The sequence below is a fragment of the Drosophila sechellia genome, chromosome 3R, assembly GCF_004382195.2.
Source record: "Drosophila sechellia strain sech25 chromosome 3R, ASM438219v1, whole genome shotgun sequence".
NCBI classification, from domain to species: Eukaryota; Metazoa; Arthropoda; class Insecta; order Diptera; family Drosophilidae; genus Drosophila; species Drosophila sechellia.
Genome location: NC_045952.1, coordinates 5927383 through 5944828, shown reverse-complemented (window position 1 = coordinate 5944828; position 17446 = coordinate 5927383). Strand labels below are relative to the sequence as shown.

Sequence of the window (17446 nt, the reverse complement as noted above, 5' to 3'; positions counted from 1 at the left end):
TTTACATCTTGGGTTATACCATTCTTACAGACACGTTTCTGCGGCCCATGGGTCCAACAATGCTGGGAACAGCAACAGCAGCGTTTGGAGCTTAAATGCCAGTAGCGCCGTCAACAGCAACAGTTTGCACAACCAGCATTCATCGCCACAGCAGCAGCATCAGGCGCAACACCAGTCGCATCCGTTGCAGCAGCAGCAGCAACAAGTGCCACATCATCTGCATCAGTCGCACCACACCAGCGCTGCTGTGGCAGCGGCCCATATGCTTGGCGTGGGAATGAGCCTGGGCGCTGGAGGTGGTGCTGCCGGTGGAATTGGACGAGGTGGGTCAGCGACAGCCATGGCTGCAACAGCAGCAACAACCACAACTACTTTTACGACCACATCGGGCACGGGCATGGGTCAGCAGCACCACCACCCACACCCACACCAACATCCTAGCATTCAGATTCAAGTGGGTGGCGGCGGCGTTGGCGTTGACGGTTTAAGTAGCACCTCCTCCTCCTATGCGGTGCACCACGCGGCTCTCTACAGCACGCATCATCAGGTAGTAGAGTGCGTGCGAGCGAGTTCCTGTGTGTGTGTCAGTGTGATTGTGGGCGCATGTCCTTGCCACATGAGAATCCATAATCATAAGCCAGTGCCTGTTATTCGTGCATTCACACCTTTTAATTTTGCGTCAGCTCCATGATCATCATCAGTCAGTCAATCAGTCATCCAGTCATTCATTCGATCAGTCAATCAATCGGAAAAGCGCAATAAATTTCAAATCACACACGCCACTGTTTCGAATTCATCCGCTTCTATGCCCATAATAGTTCATTGTTAATATAGCATTGCTGTTGGCAGCTAACCCGAAATTGTTTGTTGTTTTTGTGTGCCAGGCTGAAAGAGAAGATCACGATGTGATCCTTCAAAACCAAATTGTTCAAAAATAATCCAAAAACTAGTGTACAATCCATAGTGAAAGCCTTACTCATCCGTGGACTTTTTACTTTCAGTCCCAACTAAGGCGCGACGATAACCTCGCCAAAACTAGCTGAAAGTCGCACAGTGAGCCAGTCCTTCAGCAGCCGCAGCAACAGATAAAGTTAAAGAGAAAGCAGTCCCTGGCCAAGCGAGGAGCCCGTCATAGCAGTACCAGTACCAGTACCAGCAGCAGTAGCAGCAATCCCGGCAGCAAAAAACTGACCCAGCCCAGCAAATACAGCAAGCTGAGTGCGGCGGAGTCTAGCTTTCAGCAGCTGATCGACAAAAATGAAGATGATGTAGGTGCCAGAAATTTGGCGCGAACTGTTTGTTCACCATATTAAGGCAGTTTTGTCATTACAGCTCAGCAGCAATAGCAGCTCTTCGACCTTTTCATCCTCCTCCCAGCAGCAGTCGTCTGTGGACTACGAGGCGGAGGACGAGAACGAGGACAAGCAGCGCAGGCCGTTGCATAAAAACGACAACGACAGCTTGCTGCACGTTCAAAATTTCCTCAAGTGCTTCGGACCGAATGCTTATGCATCGACCAAACCACCCACTCCAGCAATCGCATCAAAGCCTCTAGCCATCGGTAAGTCCATTGGCGGAGGGCAACTGCGTGCCTGGCGCCAGAATTATAGCTCTCCAATTAATGGAGTTCAGGCAGCCACCTCAATAGCAACATCACAGGCGGCCCAGTCGACGACAGCCGTAGCGGAAAACCCAAGCACAAGCACTGCCATGTTTCAAGCCCAGTCCACTGCGAACCATAAGCCAACCACCAAGTTTCAAATAAACACAAAGTTTTTGCGCAAACCACGCAACAAACTGCTGAAAATGCTGCCGACAGCGGCAGCTCCAGCGGCGACTGACTTCAAGCAACAGGAGGAGGAACTGCAGCTGCCGCAGATGTTCAACGATGATTCCAACGCCAAATTCAAAGACTTTTCAATTGACTCGTTATTGAATAAGTAAACGTAAACCATTAACGAAGTAACTATCACTTACGATTTAGCCTTATTATTTGTAGCATAATAGAAGAAATATTACATACAAGCAGAGCCCGACCGCGTTCCTAGTTTCCCTCAACAAAACCACCACAAATTTTGTTTAGCCAATCGAGTAGCCACACCGTGAACATAGCGACAACATATTCTAACTAATTGTAGTTGTTTATTGTTTATTTATTATATGCGTATTGTATAACCAATGCCGCAATTCATAGCTAGCATAAGTATGTAAATATCTACTTAAATTCGATAATAAACCACAAACACGTGCTAGAATTTAGAACACGTGGTTTTAAGATTGGGGTTAGGGATGGAACGGATTATCAAGGACGGCGTACACGCGCATCATGATCTCATTTTTGATGACTTCAGGCACCAAAGCGCGAGCCTGTTAAGATTTCAATTGATTTAGAGTGCGCCAAAAAGAATTGTGGACATGAACCTACTTGGGGGACTATTTCGGCAGTCAGTTGGTCGCGGTCTATGTTGTCCACTCCGCGCTCCTTGATGATGTTGCGTATCATTTCCTTAATGTCCTTGTGCCATCCGCACTCCACAAGACGCGTTTGCAGCAGTTCCTTCAGGCTGTTGAGTTAACGAGAACGTGCAGGAGTAATGGCAATCGAATCCTCGTGCGAAATACTTACGCTTCCTTATCTTGTCTGCGTAAAGTTGGCATATACTCAGAATGACATATGATTCCTTTTTGCTTGCCTTGTGTCATGGTTCGAGTTTTAATTCGATTATCTCCTGTATTTTAAAAAGTACTTAAGCCCGAGGTGTTCGAATTCGTTTAGAAATCAAATGCAGTGCTTTGACGATGAACTAATTCCAGGAAACTTTAAAGTTTTGGAACTAGTTCCAGCAGCGTGCGTGATTTTTCTCACGATAGCTCGTGATCACGATAGATCGTGACAAGACTAAGAATTATTTTAACAACATGTAACTAATTAGTGAATTTGTATAAAATGTATCAAGCGTAAAGTATTAGTTAATTTAATTATATACACAACATCCATTCTTCTTAGCATGAAAGGTAAACTAGAGTAAAAGTAAAATATAATATACCAATATATATACTAACTTTTATTCCCTAATGCTAGCAAAATTAAACATTTCTTATTTGAAGACAAATATTTAGGCTACAAATTATTATTACTTTTTTTTAATAATGCGAAATTTACCCAGTAACCTGTGTCCCGTGACAGAATTTCCAAATATCTCCCAGTGACTGAGAACTATTCGTGAATACTGTAATCACATACTGAATACTGTTATCGCAGTAATCCCATCTTTAAAAATAAATGTTTTTGTTTTGATTTGAAAACAAGTCCTCGACGGATTTGCTTCTAGAAGTTGAGATATGGCATGATCCTAGCCTTGATGGCATTGAACCCGAACAGGTGGATAATGAATCGATAGCCAGAGAAATCCTGCTCGTAGCCACAATTTCTGTTGCAGGCCGTTAATTTCTTCGTAAGAAGAAGTTGCATCTTAACCAGTGTGCTTATTGACTTAAATGACTTATCCTTGCAGCAGACACCCACCGACCGCTCGCTGTGCGCCACACCGGATCCGACGAATTTGTCATAGCCAATCTCAAGCGGTCACTGTCCAACGGTCTGTACACCCTACGGGACAAGCGGGATGGATCAAGGTTTGGCAGCTGTTTGCCGTGATCTTGGATAAGAGTGGTGCTGACATCGAGGTCTTCGTGGCTTGCCGCAACTGCTACAATGTGCACAAGTTCCAGATGAGCATATCCAGTCTGATGAAGCACAAATGCGCCATGCAACTGGATGTACCAAACCACAACTCGGAATGGAAGCCAGATATATATATAAAAGCATGCTAGAATAAGCAATTGCAAGGCAATGATGGAGTCCTTCTATGTGGAGTCCGACAGCCAGAGGAAAGGTTCCCCTTTAAAATGACATAAACTTCTTTGGCTTGCCATTGCTTGATTCCGAAACTCTAAACCTAAAAGTATAATTGACTAAGCAAGTCCATGCGTTTAAAAACAATCACAACTAAAAATATTTAAAAGCCAATCCTCTTATTTAAGTATGGAGAGAAGAGCAAAATATTGTTGTAACCAGGAAACTCTAGTGTAAAATAGGTTGGTAGCCCAAAATGTGTAGGTCAAAAAAATGTACAGCTGGAAAACTTCGATGTTTTTCAGTTTTTTTAAAACATTGAGAGTTTTCGAAAGCAATCGATGTTTTCTCCGCACTAACACAGACACTTTAATACAGCGAGAGAAACAAATAAATTGTTTAATTTTATAAGAAATAATTAGACAAGTTTTGGAGGTGGAAGATCGATAAAGCTTTGAGAAAACGTAGTAGATATGCTACTTTTCATCAACAAGAACCAAAACATATGATCTCTTACTTTGAATATTGTTTGATCAAGGAAATAAAACGTTTTTCTGTTTTTGTTTAAACAAATTTATTTTAATTTGTTTGCAGTCCTCCTGCATTTTTCTTAAGGGCTATTGTTTTATTTTACATATACTGCGAGGGTATATAAACTTCGGTTCAGGCTAAGCTAAAGTTCCACCCTGTTTTTTTTTTCAAAACAATGATAGCAAACAATCGAAAACATCGAATGTGCCAACCATCGATGCTTTTTCAGTTACAAATTTCTACAAATCAATATTGGCATATGTGTGTATGCATTCAACATGTTGTTGGATCAGGTAGTAAGTCATCGACGTCTACCTGGTCCCCATAAACTGCGCCGATTTTTAAGAAAAACTGTACCAAGTTTTTAAATCCAGTTCCGGTTACTGCAGAAAACGACTGACGATCTTGCACGACCCATTGGGTGCATTTTTCAATGGCTTCTTCCTTGTCGATTTCAGAAACAATTTTTAACTCCGTTGGTCGTCTCAATTGTAAGCAACATTTATGCCGGGATAAATTGGAAGTGTGGTTATGTATAAACTTGAGCACTTTCCGGCATTTACTGCAAAACAGCCATCCGTCCAGAACAGTTTCATCTTCCTTAAAAATGTCACATAAAATGCTCCACATGACACTTTTTCCCTTACGTTGATTGGCAACGGTGTAAGTTCCATTCATAATTTTTTTTTTAATGCAATCTGCCGTTGCTGTCATAGTTCCTCCACTATCACTATCCACAGCTTCTTTCATCTCGGTCGAGACTATAGTCCCCTTTTCCTCTGCTTCCGAATGGGCCTTCTGACTTAATGTTGTTGGATCAGGTAGTAAGTCATCGACGTCTACGTGTTCCCCGTAGACTGCGCCGATTTTTAAGAAAAACTGTACCAAGTTCTTAAATCCAGCTCCGGTTACTGCTGTAAACGACTGACAATCTTGCACAACCCATTGGGTGCATACTTCCATGGCCTCTTCCTTGTCGCTTTCAGAAACAATTTTTAACTCCATGGGGCGTCTTAATGTCAGGCAACATTTATGTCGGGATAAATTGGAAATGTGATTTGGTACAAATTTGAGCACTTTGCGGCATTTACTGCAGTACAGCCATCCGTCCAGAACAGTTCCATCTTCCTTTAAAATGTCACATAAAATGCTCCAAATAACACTCTTTCCCTTACGTTGAATGGCAACCGAGTAAGTTCCATTCAAGATTTTAGTTTTTATACTATCTGACTTCTCTTCCATAATTGCGACCTGTTTTCCTTCGCTTCTAATTCAGACTGTTTTTGCCACTCAAACCTTTTTACGCATTTGCCTTTTTTCTCACTCTTTGCCTTCTCTTTCTGAGTGGCGAGTGAGTTCGGCACCCGCGAAGAAGAGTTCCGTAATGATTCGGGTGCGCGCGCACCCGAGTGCTTGAAAAAAACACCCGAAGATTTTGAGTGTGTATTTGTGAGTACCCGTGAGGGAGTGGCCCCATATACTCAAATTGGTTGAGTGGCAAAAAATGCCACTCTTGCTGTTTCTCTGGTTCATATTTGTTCTGTAATCATATTTATTCTGACTTTGCAAAGCAAGGCAGTTTTCTATTTCCGAACTTTACTTTATTGATCAAACATTTCGGCTTAAGACATTCATCCGTATTCATCATAGCTCGATTGTGGGGGCTTGCTGGCCATAACACCGCCCACGCACCGCCTTATCCTCCCACTTCTGTCTGAGCAGATCTCAGTAAGCCGGTTCCGAAGTGTCGTCATTAAAAAAATGCGTTGGCTTTTGACACCATCCATGTACAAATACAGTCATATCGTCATATCAAATCTGTGTTGGCAGCTGGCTATGATTTCATGGAGCCAACTGTTTGCATTTATCGTTGAAAAAGCGTGATTTAAGGCTGAAACTGTTTCAAACTAGGCCTAGATGTGTGGTATTAGTTAAACTATACTTAAACGGCAAAGATAGCCCCATTTTTTTGCACATTTGTATCAAATGACATCAGACATAACCTCAATAAATGCGCCGGTCTCTGCCGGTCTCTGCTATTCTATACATGTACATATGTATGTATGTACACTCTTACATGCTATGTGTGCGTTTGTGCATTTCTCGTCAACACAGTGTACACATTTTCCAAGCACATCTGCCTCCCGTGCACATCTGCCTTCCCTGGTTATTTCTGGAAATTCGATAGCAGCCGCCTCCTCGGTCTGTTTCTTGAAAATGCCGCATTGGGCGCAAACGGAGAAGGCGGCTTACATATGTATGTGTGTACATACATGCAAATACAACACAACAACCAACCGGTTTACCCAGGCTTCAATTTCGTTTTGGCAAATCAACCCCCATTAAAGGCCTGCACAAAGTACATACATATGTACAAACGCTGTCACTTGAATATGTACATATGTATGTATATATTTAACTTTAGCCTCTTAGTGAAATTCGGAAGTTCACATGGTTTTGCCTAATTATTTCAGATTTATGTGGCTTACATACATCAATAATTAATTACTTTATACAACAAAAATTACTAAATAGAATCGTTTCTGTAAACAGGACTGACATATTTGTTTGCGTTGGTTGCTATTATTTCGACCTCCACCATAGTCACAAAAATATGTACATACATACATATGTGCGTACACTCACATGCTTGACAGCAGTTAAGAAATGAAGTCACCATTTCGCTGAGCTGGCAGCGATTATGCTGTGGCCCCGAATGGAATGACTCATCGCCCCAGAGAATCGATACCAGCGGTGGAAAGCCAAGTGCATGCCACACTGCATGTACAGCCTGCTACACTTGCCACAAGCAGCAGGCGGAAAAGCGCAGCAGCGGCCCGAATCGGGGAAAATAGAAAGCGCTAATTATAGACGAAGTGAACGGCAGCTCTGCTTTCCCGCAGTCAAAACTCCGTGCAATGACCCCGTTCTTTCACCATAAAACGAATGATCGCTGGGAGAGGAAAAGGCAAAGAAAAACAAAGAGGGGTTTTCTTTTTGCTGACAACACTGAATCTGGCCGATTTTATTCTTGTGTACACAACTTATCGCCGAGTTAGCTTGGCTTTTCTGCTAAACGTGTCTTTGTGGATAAAATACTTTATGGTTTCTCGTTTTCGTATGCTTTTCAGTGTTGTAGTGAATTTTTTGTTGCGATTGGAAGCGTAAACAATGATTTCGACGGTTTCCCCGCCCACCAATGACGCTCCCATCGAGCGTTGGAGTGGCGCGACGCTTAGTACTCCTCAGCACCCTCTCCCTCGCCGTCACCGGAGTCCATGCCGACCTCCTCGTAGTCCTTCTCGAGGGCAGCCAAATCCTCACGGGCCTCGGAGAACTCTCCCTCCTCCATACCCTCACCGACGTACCAGTGGACAAAGGCACGCTTGGCGTACATCAGATCGAACTTGTGGTCCAGACGGGCCCAGGCCTCGGCGATGGCCGTGGTGTTGGACAACATGCACACGGCACGCTGCACCTTAGCCAAATCTCCTCCAGGCACCACGGTGGGTGGCTGGTAGTTGATGCCAACCTTGAAGCCAGTGGGGCACCAGTCGACGAATTGAATGGTGCGCTTGGTCTTGATGGTGGCAATAGCGGCGTTGACGTCCTTGGGCACAACATCACCGCGGTACAGCATGCAGCAGGCCATGTACTTGCCGTGACGGGGATCGCACTTGACCATCTGGTTGGCCGGCTCGAAGCAGGCGTTGGTGATCTCAGCCACCGACAGCTGCTCATGGTAGGCCTTCTCGGCAGAGATGACGGGGGCGTAGGTCACCAGAGGGAAGTGAATACGTGGGTAGGGCACCAAGTTGGTCTGGAACTCAGTCAGATCCACGTTAAGGGCACCATCGAATCGCAGAGAGGCGGTAATCGAGGACACGATCTGGCCAATCAGACGGTTCAGGTTGGTGTACGTGGGCCGCTCAATGTCCAGGTTACGGCGGCAGATGTCGTAGATAGCCTCGTTGTCGACCATGAAGGCGCAGTCGGAGTGCTCCAGGGTGGTGTGGGTGGTCAAGATGGAGTTGTAGGGCTCGACCACGGCAGTGGACACCTGGGGGGCTGGGTAGATGGCAAACTCCAGCTTGGACTTCTTGCCGTAGTCCACGGAGAGACGCTCCATCAGCAGCGAGGTGAAGCCAGAGCCGGTACCTCCACCGAACGAGTGGAAGATGAGGAAGCCCTGCAGACCGGTGCACTGATCGGCCAGCTTGCGGATCCTGTCCAGAACCAGATCGACGATCTCCTTGCCGATGGTGTAGTGGCCACGAGCGTAGTTGTTGGCCGCATCCTCCTTACCGGTGATCAGTTGCTCGGGGTGGAACAGCTGACGGTAGGTTCCGGTACGGACCTCATCGACCACAGTGGGCTCCAGATCCACGAACACGGCGCGGGGCACGTGCTTGCCAGCTCCAGTCTCGCTGAAGAAGGTGTTGAACGAGTCATCACCTCCGCCCACGGTCTTGTCAGACGGCATCTGGCCATCGGGCTGGATGCCGTGCTCCAAGCAGTAAAGCTCCCAGCAGGCGTTTCCAATCTGGACACCAGCCTGGCCAACATGGATAGAGATACATTCACGCTGTGGAGGAGGAGGTAGGGAAAACGGATGATTAGTTCCAGGCCCCAAAGAAAATCGATAATTGCAGAGCCGCGCCCAACTTGAGCCGTCACTGCGTGCGAGTGAGAGAGAGAGCTATATGGTATACAGATTTTTTTTTGCTCTACTTTGCCGACGCCGGAAATTTACGCTCTCGCTATTTTCTCTTTAATTCTATCCGAAATCTACAGTTATGCGTCGAATTATCATGATTAATGATTTAATCGCAGAAGCCCTCGCAGCATAGCAATAATTGAAATTCTTTTTGATCTAGATTTTAAGAGCCATTTCTCTCATTGCGAACAAAAAAAAAAAATCGGCATGACGTCATCACTTTTGAAGAAAAAACGCAGGCCGGCCGCCATTTTGAGAAAAAGCCGCGTCGAGTTTTTGCTCATTGAATTTTGCCCCCACAAAATTTTTTTTCGAAATTATTTCACTAGATTTTTTTTTAGTACTCACCATATTGAGTTTTTATTGGAAGTGTTTCACACGCGACAAGGAAAATTCACAGAATTGTGTAGAGCTACGATTTCGAGGTCTGACTCAGAGAGCGTATACGTTCGAACTGCCGGCTATGAGGCTTGACAAACGTAAAACGAATATGAAATTTTGGAAGCGGGCTGCTTTATATAGGCGCCGGAGCTAGAGACGGCAAGCTGTCGACTTAAACGCCGCAAAACCGATAACTAGCGTGGGAGAGGCAATGGCACTTGGTCACTCTAAAATTGGCTGCGGTAATTTTTGCACTAGTTAGGACTCGAATCAGGGCGCGAGTCTTTGCTAGTCCAACCGGTAGGCATAACCGGTTGCCAAAGTGGGCCAGCATTAATCATATTTTTGGGCCATGTTTCATAAAAGTTATTTTAAAATAAATTCGTATCGTTACCGATTCAATAGGGTTTAGTAAATCAGTATACTTCTGACTCCTTCTAGATTTGAAACAGCAAATTAATGAACTCCATATCTTCCCTTCTCCCTTTGAAGCAAAAGATGTATTTAATATCTTAACATCTTAATATGTTTTTTATTCAAATAGGAGTTATATTTAATTGAAATGTAAAAAAAGAAAGCAAGTTTTAAGGAAATGATGTCGGCAGATTTTGAACTCCTACTCATGGTCACTCTAATCGCTGTCTGCAATTTACGTGTTTCCAACTTAACGCCCCCAAGTTAACAGCCGTAATAATTTGAAAGGAAAGGACCTCAGTCACAACACCATGCGGATCGAACCTGGGGACTCCTTTTGGACGAAAAAGGCGATGTTTTCCAACGCTGAAAGGCTGTACTTTGAGACGGTCCGTCGGCGGAAGACCAGTGTGAGTAAAAGCTGACCGTCGATGGCGATTTCACAAGTGGCGTTTAAGTGGCGGGAACTTCTACCCGTAAATCCCTGAGCCCTCTTATATGATTTATTATATGGAGCCGTGATCCGGACGACAAATGCACACACATTTCTACAAACATATGTACATCGCGGTGCCATTGTGTCGCTTATAAGCACACGTACACCCGCACTCACACTAACAGTCGCCGGCGAACTTTGGTGTAGTTGGCCACCCTACGAAATTCAGCCGCTTCGATTCGAATTTTCAAATCAACAGTTACTAGCAGTCGAACAAAGGCGGCAAACTTTCGAGTTGCAGAGAAGCTCACGCATTCGGTTCATCTTTCAGCTTCCGGACTCCACCGCCCCACAGAAGCAGACCGTCCGCGCGCCCAACAAAGCCGCCGCACAGAAAGAGAAGACGATGGCCGAGATGACGCCAAACAAAATTCTTTACGTGAGTACGAGTACGTAGCATTCGAATTTTTGGACTAAAGCCAGCTGATCGTGCAGTTGAATCCGCTTACCATGGAGGCAAACTTCTTTCTGCAGACCCTAAACTCAATGAACAATATGACGATGCCGCCGGAGATGGACCCGCACTTGGCCAACCTGCTGGAGCGTATTATGGTGGGCATCGAGAGCTACATGGACAGGAATCCCAAATACGTTTTGCCTCAGGAGATGGCCGCACCGGGTGAGGGCGTGGCCTTCGTCCAGCCCCAGGAACTGCAGACAATAAAGCGAACATTCAGCTGTAGTGCCTGCTGCAACCGCATAGTGGGCACCAACGTCGCGAAAGCTTCGGCCCACCTTTGGGAGCAGCATCCAAACCCCAATCCCAACAATCAGCCAGTCCAGCCGCATACGACGCATCAGAAGAAACAGGAGAAAAAGCAGGCCCAGGTGAAGGCTCGTCAGCATATAACAGTACGGCTACCCAAGAGTAGGTCACCATTTAATTTCATTTGCTTATGCAGAACTGCATTGTAAAAATTGTGGTCTAACTACATAAAATTACTATAATTGATACGCTTCCTTTGGAGCCAGCGATCTCTTATAAATAATTTGTTCATTGCAGAGGCCAGGGCAATGATTGTGGGAGAGATCACGAATGTGTTCAAGGACAAATACCCGATAGCGGACAAGTTAAAGGTGATTCCCGAGTACGACGTTATCGAACAGGACCTGAGCAAGCTTTTGTCGCCGGGCTTTCCCAAGCAACCACTGCGAGTCTACAAGTTCGGGTCCCGCATCACAGGCATTGGGAATCGATCCTCGGACCTGGACCTCTTCGTCGACATCGGTAGGTCGAGTTAGTACTGAACTCAGTTCCGCCCAATTTCACCCGGCTTCTGAATTGGCAGGCAACACATTTCACACGTTCGAGCATCGAGCTTCCAACGCTACCGTCGCCAAGCTGCGGGCTATGAAGAAGTTCTTCTGCGTCAGCGAGGACTGGCGCCTTATTAATGTGAGCAGTGTCTATAGCAATACGTCCGTTTTTACCATTGTACTTTCTTGAACAGTTCATCGAACAGGCGCGCGTGCCCATCATCAAGACGTGCCACTTACCAACCGGCATCGAGTGCGACATTTGCCTGAACAGCATGGGCTTCTGCAATACAAATCTGCTCAAATACATATTCGAGTCGCAGCCACTGAGTAAGCAGATTCTGCCGGACAAAGTCCATGTAATCTCTTTGCATTCGCTCCCTTGCAGCTCAATATATGTGCATATATGTAAAGAACTGGCTGGAGCGCTGCAAGCTGACTGAACAAATATCGACGTACAGCATTACACTGATGGTGATTTACTTCCTGCAGCTCCAGGCTCTGCTGCCCCCCATTGCCATGCTGCAGATAGAGGATGCAGCTAATCAGGCCGTACTCGTGGGTCGTAAGTACATCGTCGGTTTCTTGGGGCTATCACCAAGTAAGTCGTCTCTTTTCAGCGTGGGTTGTCAACTTTGCACAAAAATCGTTTAGCGAACTGCGATTGCAGAAATTGCAGGCGACCGTTCCCGTCATCAAGAGCTTCCTTCGAAACTTCTTTGCCTATTTCGCCAAATTTGACTACGAGCATTTCGTGGTCTGCCCATATATCGGTAAGGCTAATGTTGAAATCCCGAAGGTTGAGAGGATGCTGCATGCTAGGTGAGCATATTCATTTTACAGATGGAACAAGCATAATTTTAAGCTCCTAAAATATGTGATGTTATGTAGGTATTCAGCATATGTGTCGGAGAACCCTGAATGCTCGATCCAGCTAAAAAAACCGATGGTCGTACAGGATCCCATACAACTGAACCACAATGTAACGAAAGCGGTGACCAAATATGGACTGCAGACTTTCGTTGACTACTGCCAGCAGACGGCGGAGCTGCTTGAGGAACCTTCGACCAATTGGCGTCAGCGCTATGCATATTAAAGAAATCCCCGATCATCTGTCCCTGCATCCAATCTCAATGCACTTCCGTTTATCGTCTGTTAGGCTTCTACCTTGTGAGCGCGACACCAATGTAGGTTTGTTCAGACTGTTAATTAAAGGCGGTTGTCACGTTTCCACAATATATTTCACTAACAAGCGTTTAAATTGTATAATTGGTTTGGTATCATTTGCATTAACACGTAATGTGGCCTCGTATGGCACGCACAGACACGGACTACATCTGCCAGGACTCGGGCGACCGGTTGAACACCTTCAGCAGCATATATATTGTAAAGCCAACGATTAGGAACAGCCCCAGGAAGCTGATGCGGTTCAGCCAGTGCTGCTTGGAGTCGCGCATCAGGTTGTAAATGCTCATGGCCGAGCTCTCCGCCTCCTCCACGCTCCCGTTATTGTCAATGACGAAGTGAGACTTCTCGCACTTCTTGTCCAGCGGCATTTGCGAATCGACGCGATGCCGCGCCTCCGACTCCGAGAGCTCATTGCGGGCTATTAATCGCTCCAGCTGCTTGTCCGAGTCGCTGCAATAGGGCGAGATGCGGTTAAAACCAGCTACACTTGGAGCCCTAGCATTCAAGACCTATTAACCTACCAGGTTACACAGACGATCTTGTGTATGAAGTCCATCAGCACACCCGTCTCAAAGAGCAGTGGCAGGTCGAGGACTATCCACGCGTGCCCCGTGACCAGCAGCTTGCACACCTGCCAAAAGATCTTGCGATGGATGGTCGGATGGGTGATCTTGTTCAGCTTGCCGCGCAGCTCCTTGTCCTCGAAGATCATCTTCCCCAGAACAGCGCGATTGATCTCCTTGCTGGGCAGGAGAACTTCATCTCCGAAGACTTCCCGAATCTGCCGCCAGCACGGCTGACCTGGTTCCACAACTAGGCGAATGAGTACAGACAATTAGCGGAAATGGTCGTTAATTACGAAGCAGAAAGCGGATGTGCTCCACTTTTTGAACTCACTCTCCCTGGCGATTTTGTCGGCGTCGATGACTGGAATGCCCTGGCGTTCGAACACTTTGCTGATGGTACTTTTCCCTGTGGCGATGCCGCCAGTAACCGCCACAATAAACATTATTCAACGACAGTTAAAATACTTTAATTCGATGGTAGGAATGTTTTTTATCGTTTTGTTCGTTTTTTTTTTCAAGTACTAAAGTTGCAGTGTGACCAAGGCGTTTGCGTTAAAATAATTACGTTAAAATACTGAAGCTCGCTGGCACTGTGGGCCAATTCTGCGTAACTGTTGCTAAAAAAAAATGTATAAACGCTTATGGTTGTATTTATAATAAAAACAAGAGAGAATGCTATAGTCGAGTTCCCCGGCTATCAGATACCTGTTACTTAGCTAGTGTGAATTCGAACGCGAAATTTCATCATTTTTCTGGGATAGCAATAGTTATTGGGGAATAAAATGAGAAAAAATGTTACAGTAGTGCAAAAGTGTGGGCGTTATCGGTTTGGCGGCTTTTGGGCGTTAGAGTGGGCGTGGCAAAAAGTTTTTTGGCAAACAGATATAAAAAAGCTTTCATAGTTCCTGAGACGGATAGTACGGACATGGCAAAGTCGACTCGAATATAGATCCTGATTAAGAATATATACACTTACATACTTTTCAACGAATCTAGTATACTCTTTTACTTTACTAGTAATGGGTATAATTAGGATGTACCCCAATCAAGAAATTTGTGTTTCTATTTTCGAAATTCGGATTAGATTAAGATTAAGTTGTTTATCAGAAAAATTTGGAAAAGGTCAAATTTATAATTTATGTTTCTTACTAAATTTTCTTGAAAATTAAAAATTTAATTTTCTTTTAAAATTTGAGATGCTACTTTGATTCCGAATAATTCTCCGAAATCATATCATTTTAATAACAACATTTATAAACATTTCAAAAGAGGATATTCCCCATTTCGTAAATACGAATTAGAATAATTTTATATTAAATTAATATTATGTTATATTTTATGTTTCTTTTACCCTATTTCGCCGTTCCATTTTCGTTGCCAATTCGTCGTCGTCGGTATCTTGACGCACACCGTTACTCAACACTTTTTTCCTGTGAACCAATATGGCGATTGTGTAGATCTTTTGTGCGTCGTTTTTGCAGAGTTTTGTGAAATTCCACGCGCTTCCCTAAAAAAAAAAAAACGCTTCTAAAACGTCCCTTCAGTAGCAAGCAGAGACCAAACCTTTCCCTTGACTTCAAACGATCTCCAAGTAGTGAATACAGCACGCAATAAGCAAGATGGTGGACAAAATTGAAATGAGCCTCGACGACATCATCAAGTCCACTCGCTCGCAAAAAAAGCCGCAAGCCGCCCGCGGCGGACCAGGTGGCGCCCGTAAACCGGGCGGCCAGCAGCGTTTTACCGGTGGAGCCCGCCGCGGCGGAGCCAATGCTGGCGGCTCGCCCAGGAAGCCAGGAAGCGTGCTCAAGGGCCCGCGAGGAGGAGTGGCCGCCGGAGCCGTTCAGAAGGCCAAGTTCCCACGGGTAATTCATTGCGTTTCAATGGCCAAACGGAGCAGCCGGAGCAGACCATCCCCGTGCTCAGTTCACCAGGACAGAGCACTACCAAAGCAAGTGTCTTGCGGCCCATGATCCGCACAACAGTGTTTGGAAGCGGAGCAGACTCAGAATCTAAACCAAAATCAAAATGGCCACCATGCGCCTTCCAACGGACGGAACAACTCTTCGAGCCCGAGCCGAGCCTCAAGTTCAAGTTCCTTTAACCCCGTTTTTACAGAGTAACAATCAGACGACACCTGTGTCTTAACTTATTTTCCCTCACGCCTCACGTTTTCCACGTGAACCCCACCCAGTTAACAAGCATTTCTAGTGTCTCCGCTCAATAGTGCTGTCCCCTTGGGGCTAGGATACGATGCAACTGCTACTGCAACGGCTACTCCCGCCACATACATATAGTTGATACGCGCAGCGTTCGAAGACATACCCATCTACCTTCTACCTAATACTACCCCCACCCATAGGGCGATGTGAACAGCGCTTGGAAGCACGATATGTACGACGGACCGAAGAGGGGTGCCGCCGGAGGAGGATCCGGACCCACTCGCCTCATCGTCGGTAACCTGGACTACGGCGTATCCAACACGGACATCAAGGAGCTCTTCAACGACTTTGGGCCGATAAAGAAGGCGGCAGTGCACTACGATCGCTCAGGTCGCTCGTTGGGTAAGTGCTAGTACCACTCCAGCTACCTGGCGTTAGATTAACCATTTCGGTAGATGTTGTTCATAAAATGGCGGTAGAAAGGTTCAGTAACATTCCAAGTAATGTAAATCGGCTTAAATTGATATTTTGATTTATGCCTAACTTTGTAAACCATTTTTAATTTAAATTCTTGTATAACCTTCCTATTAAAACTATTGCAATGTAACTTATTTATTCGCTTTTCTTTGCAGGCACCGCTGACGTGATTTTCGAACGCCGCGCCGACGCCTTGAAGGCCATTAAGCAATACCACGGCGTGCCTTTGGACGGACGCCCTATGACCATTCAGCTGGCCGTCTCAGACGTGGCCGTGCTGACCCGTCCCGTAACCGCCACCGATGTCAAGCGTCGCGTGGGTGGTCCTGCACCAACTCCATTCAAGCGTGGTGGTGCGTATCCAAATGTTACAGCAGGGACCGTGAATAATGCCCATTTTCGTTTATTTTTACCTTAAACATCGTTCATTTAAAACCATTTCAAAACAATTTTGGATCTATGCACTCCCACAAAGATTTCTAAATGCCTATTTATTTCGATTTCGAATAATTGATTAACTTTCAAATTTAGTTAAATGACTTTGTGTTCTTTATGATGAATGGACGAAATACTTTATTTTCTTTGTTATGTTGATTTGGTAACTTTTATGTAATTATCCAAACTTTGGTTTCGATTCAATACGATGTTAGTTGGTTAAACTAATTAAAGAAGTCAGTTCCACATCTGAAAGCTTACTTTTCTGAATTGGAAGCTATAATGACTATGACACGGTCCCTGACAATACATCCTTGCTCCAATCCTTACACTACCATTCCGAACTGTTTTTTAGGTGGCCAAGCTGGTGGCCCGGCGCGTCGGGGCTTCAAACGTCCGGTCGGTGGCAAGCCGGCGGCAGGCGGCCAGCGGCGGGAGCGCAAGGCTCCGCCCACTGCCGAGGAGCTGGACGCCGAACTGGACTCGTACATCAACGACATGAAGATCTAAGTAGTCAATAGTCTGAATTAGTCTAACACGAAGAGAAGAGCAGCCCAATCTATAGTTTTAAGCCTACCATATGGACACCCGCCCGCATGGTACATAAATGCAATCGCATCTCGACAACGCCGCGCCCAGGAGGAGATATTTGAAAGCATTGGACATCAAATAAATCAATCACTTGCGCATTTATCCATTAATTGTTAGTTTTGCCAATGCGGCGGATGTTGAGATAACTGAAATACATTTGATGCTGTATTTATTATATTTAGAAATGCGCTTTATCAAGCTCGACGATAAATTGATGGACCTTGTCATTTTAAACTGAATTGTAATAAATACTAGAATTAATTTCGTGACCAAATCGAATTGTCTTTACTGACTCAATAGGTTAGGAGTATTGTTTAAGGCGGCGGCGGACTCCGAAGAATCTCCACCAACCAAGCAAAAATAAAAGAGCCATAA

At 45.4% G+C, this 17446-nt stretch overlaps 7 protein-coding genes across 17 annotated transcripts in view; 4 read left to right on the top strand and 3 right to left on the bottom strand.

The window, feature by feature from the left end:
* LOC6614197 (protein AF-10) overlaps positions 1 to 2262 on the top strand; it is a 34653-nt gene extending 32391 nt beyond the window's left edge. For 4 of the 9 annotated variants that reach the window (XM_032721167.1, XM_032721169.1, XM_032721176.1 and 1 more), the window contains 3 exons: positions 31 to 547; positions 1002 to 1268; positions 1333 to 2259. In XM_032721167.1, the coding sequence (XP_032577058.1) occupies positions 31 to 547; positions 1002 to 1043 (559 nt within the window). In that variant the 3' untranslated portion in view covers positions 1044 to 1268; positions 1333 to 2259. Of the gene's footprint in view, positions 1 to 30; positions 548 to 1001; positions 1269 to 1318 lie in introns of all 9 variants that reach the window. The other 5 variants (XM_032721170.1, XM_032721171.1, XM_032721165.1 and 2 more) reach the window with 4 other exon arrangements.
* Positions 2133 to 2899, bottom strand: LOC6614196 (enhancer of yellow 2b transcription factor). The gene is made up of 3 exons (XM_002038607.2): positions 2627 to 2899; positions 2426 to 2564; positions 2133 to 2367 (listed from the first exon to the last, which is right to left on the bottom strand). The coding sequence occupies exons 1-3, from the start codon at positions 2701 to 2703 to the stop codon at positions 2284 to 2286; spliced, it is 300 nt and encodes a 99-aa protein (XP_002038643.1). The 5' UTR covers positions 2704 to 2899; the 3' UTR covers positions 2133 to 2283.
* Positions 2900 to 3246: 347 nt separating this feature from the next.
* On the top strand, positions 3247 to 4429 carry LOC116801458. Of its 2 annotated transcripts, none has more exons than XM_032721185.1 (2): positions 3247 to 3382; positions 3519 to 4429. In XM_032721185.1, the coding sequence occupies exons 1-2, from the start codon at positions 3348 to 3350 to the stop codon at positions 3832 to 3834; spliced, it is 351 nt and encodes a 116-aa protein (XP_032577076.1). In that variant the 5' UTR covers positions 3247 to 3347; the 3' UTR covers positions 3835 to 4429. The 2 variants fall into 2 exon arrangements, with proteins under 2 accessions (XP_032577076.1, XP_032577075.1); XM_032721184.1 differs by having other exon boundaries at positions 3516 to 4429.
* Positions 4430 to 7376: 2947 nt separating this feature from the next.
* LOC6614195 (tubulin alpha-1 chain) lies at positions 7377 to 9597 on the bottom strand. The gene is made up of 2 exons (XM_002038606.2): positions 9453 to 9597; positions 7377 to 8972 (listed from the first exon to the last, which is right to left on the bottom strand). Exons 1-2 carry the CDS (start codon positions 9453 to 9455, stop codon positions 7623 to 7625), a joined length of 1353 nt encoding a protein of 450 aa, XP_002038642.1. The 5' UTR covers positions 9456 to 9597; the 3' UTR covers positions 7377 to 7622.
* A 509-nt stretch (positions 9598 to 10106) lies between these two features.
* LOC6614194 (terminal uridylyltransferase Tailor) lies at positions 10107 to 12892 on the top strand. Its single transcript, XM_002038605.2, has 9 exons — positions 10107 to 10309; positions 10667 to 10774; positions 10831 to 11263; positions 11399 to 11623; positions 11685 to 11791; positions 11847 to 11982; positions 12041 to 12217; positions 12273 to 12474; positions 12544 to 12892. The coding sequence occupies exons 1-9, from the start codon at positions 10211 to 10213 to the stop codon at positions 12746 to 12748; spliced, it is 1692 nt and encodes a 563-aa protein (XP_002038641.1). The 5' UTR covers positions 10107 to 10210; the 3' UTR covers positions 12749 to 12892.
* On the bottom strand, positions 12875 to 14023 carry LOC6614193 (dephospho-CoA kinase). The gene is made up of 3 exons (XM_002038604.2): positions 13738 to 14023; positions 13362 to 13653; positions 12875 to 13290 (listed from the first exon to the last, which is right to left on the bottom strand). Exons 1-3 carry the CDS (start codon positions 13847 to 13849, stop codon positions 12984 to 12986), a joined length of 711 nt encoding a protein of 236 aa, XP_002038640.1. The 5' UTR covers positions 13850 to 14023; the 3' UTR covers positions 12875 to 12983.
* Positions 14024 to 14833: 810 nt separating this feature from the next.
* Positions 14834 to 17345, top strand: LOC6614192 (THO complex subunit 4-A). 2 transcript variants are annotated; one of them, XM_032721182.1, is made up of 4 exons: positions 14834 to 15271; positions 15769 to 15970; positions 16201 to 16398; positions 16521 to 16735. In XM_032721182.1, the coding sequence occupies exons 1-4, from the start codon at positions 15026 to 15028 to the stop codon at positions 16526 to 16528; spliced, it is 654 nt and encodes a 217-aa protein (XP_032577073.1). In that variant the 5' UTR covers positions 14834 to 15025; the 3' UTR covers positions 16529 to 16735. The 2 variants fall into 2 exon arrangements, with proteins under 2 accessions (XP_032577073.1, XP_002038639.1); XM_002038603.2 differs by lacking the exon at positions 16521 to 16735 and adding an exon at positions 16836 to 17345 and having other exon boundaries at positions 14835 to 15271.
* Positions 17346 to 17446: the final 101 nt, after the last annotated feature.

What these genes read in the sequence shown, in the direction of transcription:
- LOC6614196 (XM_002038607.2), bottom strand. Translation starts at nt 2,703, where the DNA reads ATGACACAAGGCAAGCAAAAAGGAATCATATGTCATTCTGAGTATATG. An exon ending in CGCAGACAAGATAAGGAAGC is followed by an intron (nt 2,565 to 2,626) that starts GTAAGTATTTCG and finishes TTAACTCAACAG; the next exon opens with CCTGAAGGAACTGCTGCAAA. An exon ending in CTGCCGAAATAGTCCCCCAA is followed by an intron (nt 2,368 to 2,425) that starts GTAGGTTCATGT and finishes AAATCTTAACAG; the next exon opens with GCTCGCGCTTTGGTGCCTGA.
- LOC116801458 (XM_032721184.1), top strand. Translation starts at nt 3,348, where the DNA reads ATGATCCTAGCCTTGATGGCATTGAACCCGAACAG. An exon ending in ATGGCATTGAACCCGAACAG is followed by an intron (nt 3,383 to 3,515) that starts GTGGATAATGAA and finishes TTATCCTTGCAG; the next exon opens with CAGACACCCACCGACCGCTC.
- LOC6614194 (XM_002038605.2), top strand. Translation starts at nt 10,211, where the DNA reads ATGCGGATCGAACCTGGGGACTCCTTTTGGACGAAAAAGGCGATGTTT. An exon ending in AACAGTACGGCTACCCAAGA is followed by an intron (nt 11,264 to 11,398) that starts GTAGGTCACCAT and finishes TGTTCATTGCAG; the next exon opens with AGGCCAGGGCAATGATTGTG. An exon ending in ATTCGAGTCGCAGCCACTGA is followed by an intron (nt 11,983 to 12,040) that starts GTAAGCAGATTC and finishes GCTCCCTTGCAG; the next exon opens with CTCAATATATGTGCATATAT.
- LOC6614193 (XM_002038604.2), bottom strand. Translation starts at nt 13,849, where the DNA reads ATGTTTATTGTGGCGGTTACTGGCGGCATCGCCACAGGGAAAAGTACC. An exon ending in CGACAAAATCGCCAGGGAGA is followed by an intron (nt 13,654 to 13,737) that starts GTGAGTTCAAAA and finishes TCATTCGCCTAG; the next exon opens with TTGTGGAACCAGGTCAGCCG. An exon ending in AAGATCGTCTGTGTAACCTG is followed by an intron (nt 13,291 to 13,361) that starts GTAGGTTAATAG and finishes GCCCTATTGCAG; the next exon opens with CGACTCGGACAAGCAGCTGG.
- LOC6614192 (XM_002038603.2), top strand. Translation starts at nt 15,026, where the DNA reads ATGGTGGACAAAATTGAAATGAGCCTCGACGACATCATCAAGTCCACT. An exon ending in AGAAGGCCAAGTTCCCACGG is followed by an intron (nt 15,272 to 15,768) that starts GTAATTCATTGC and finishes CCCCACCCATAG; the next exon opens with GGCGATGTGAACAGCGCTTG. An exon ending in AACTCCATTCAAGCGTGGTG is followed by an intron (nt 16,399 to 16,835) that starts GTGCGTATCCAA and finishes ACTGTTTTTTAG; the next exon opens with GTGGCCAAGCTGGTGGCCCG.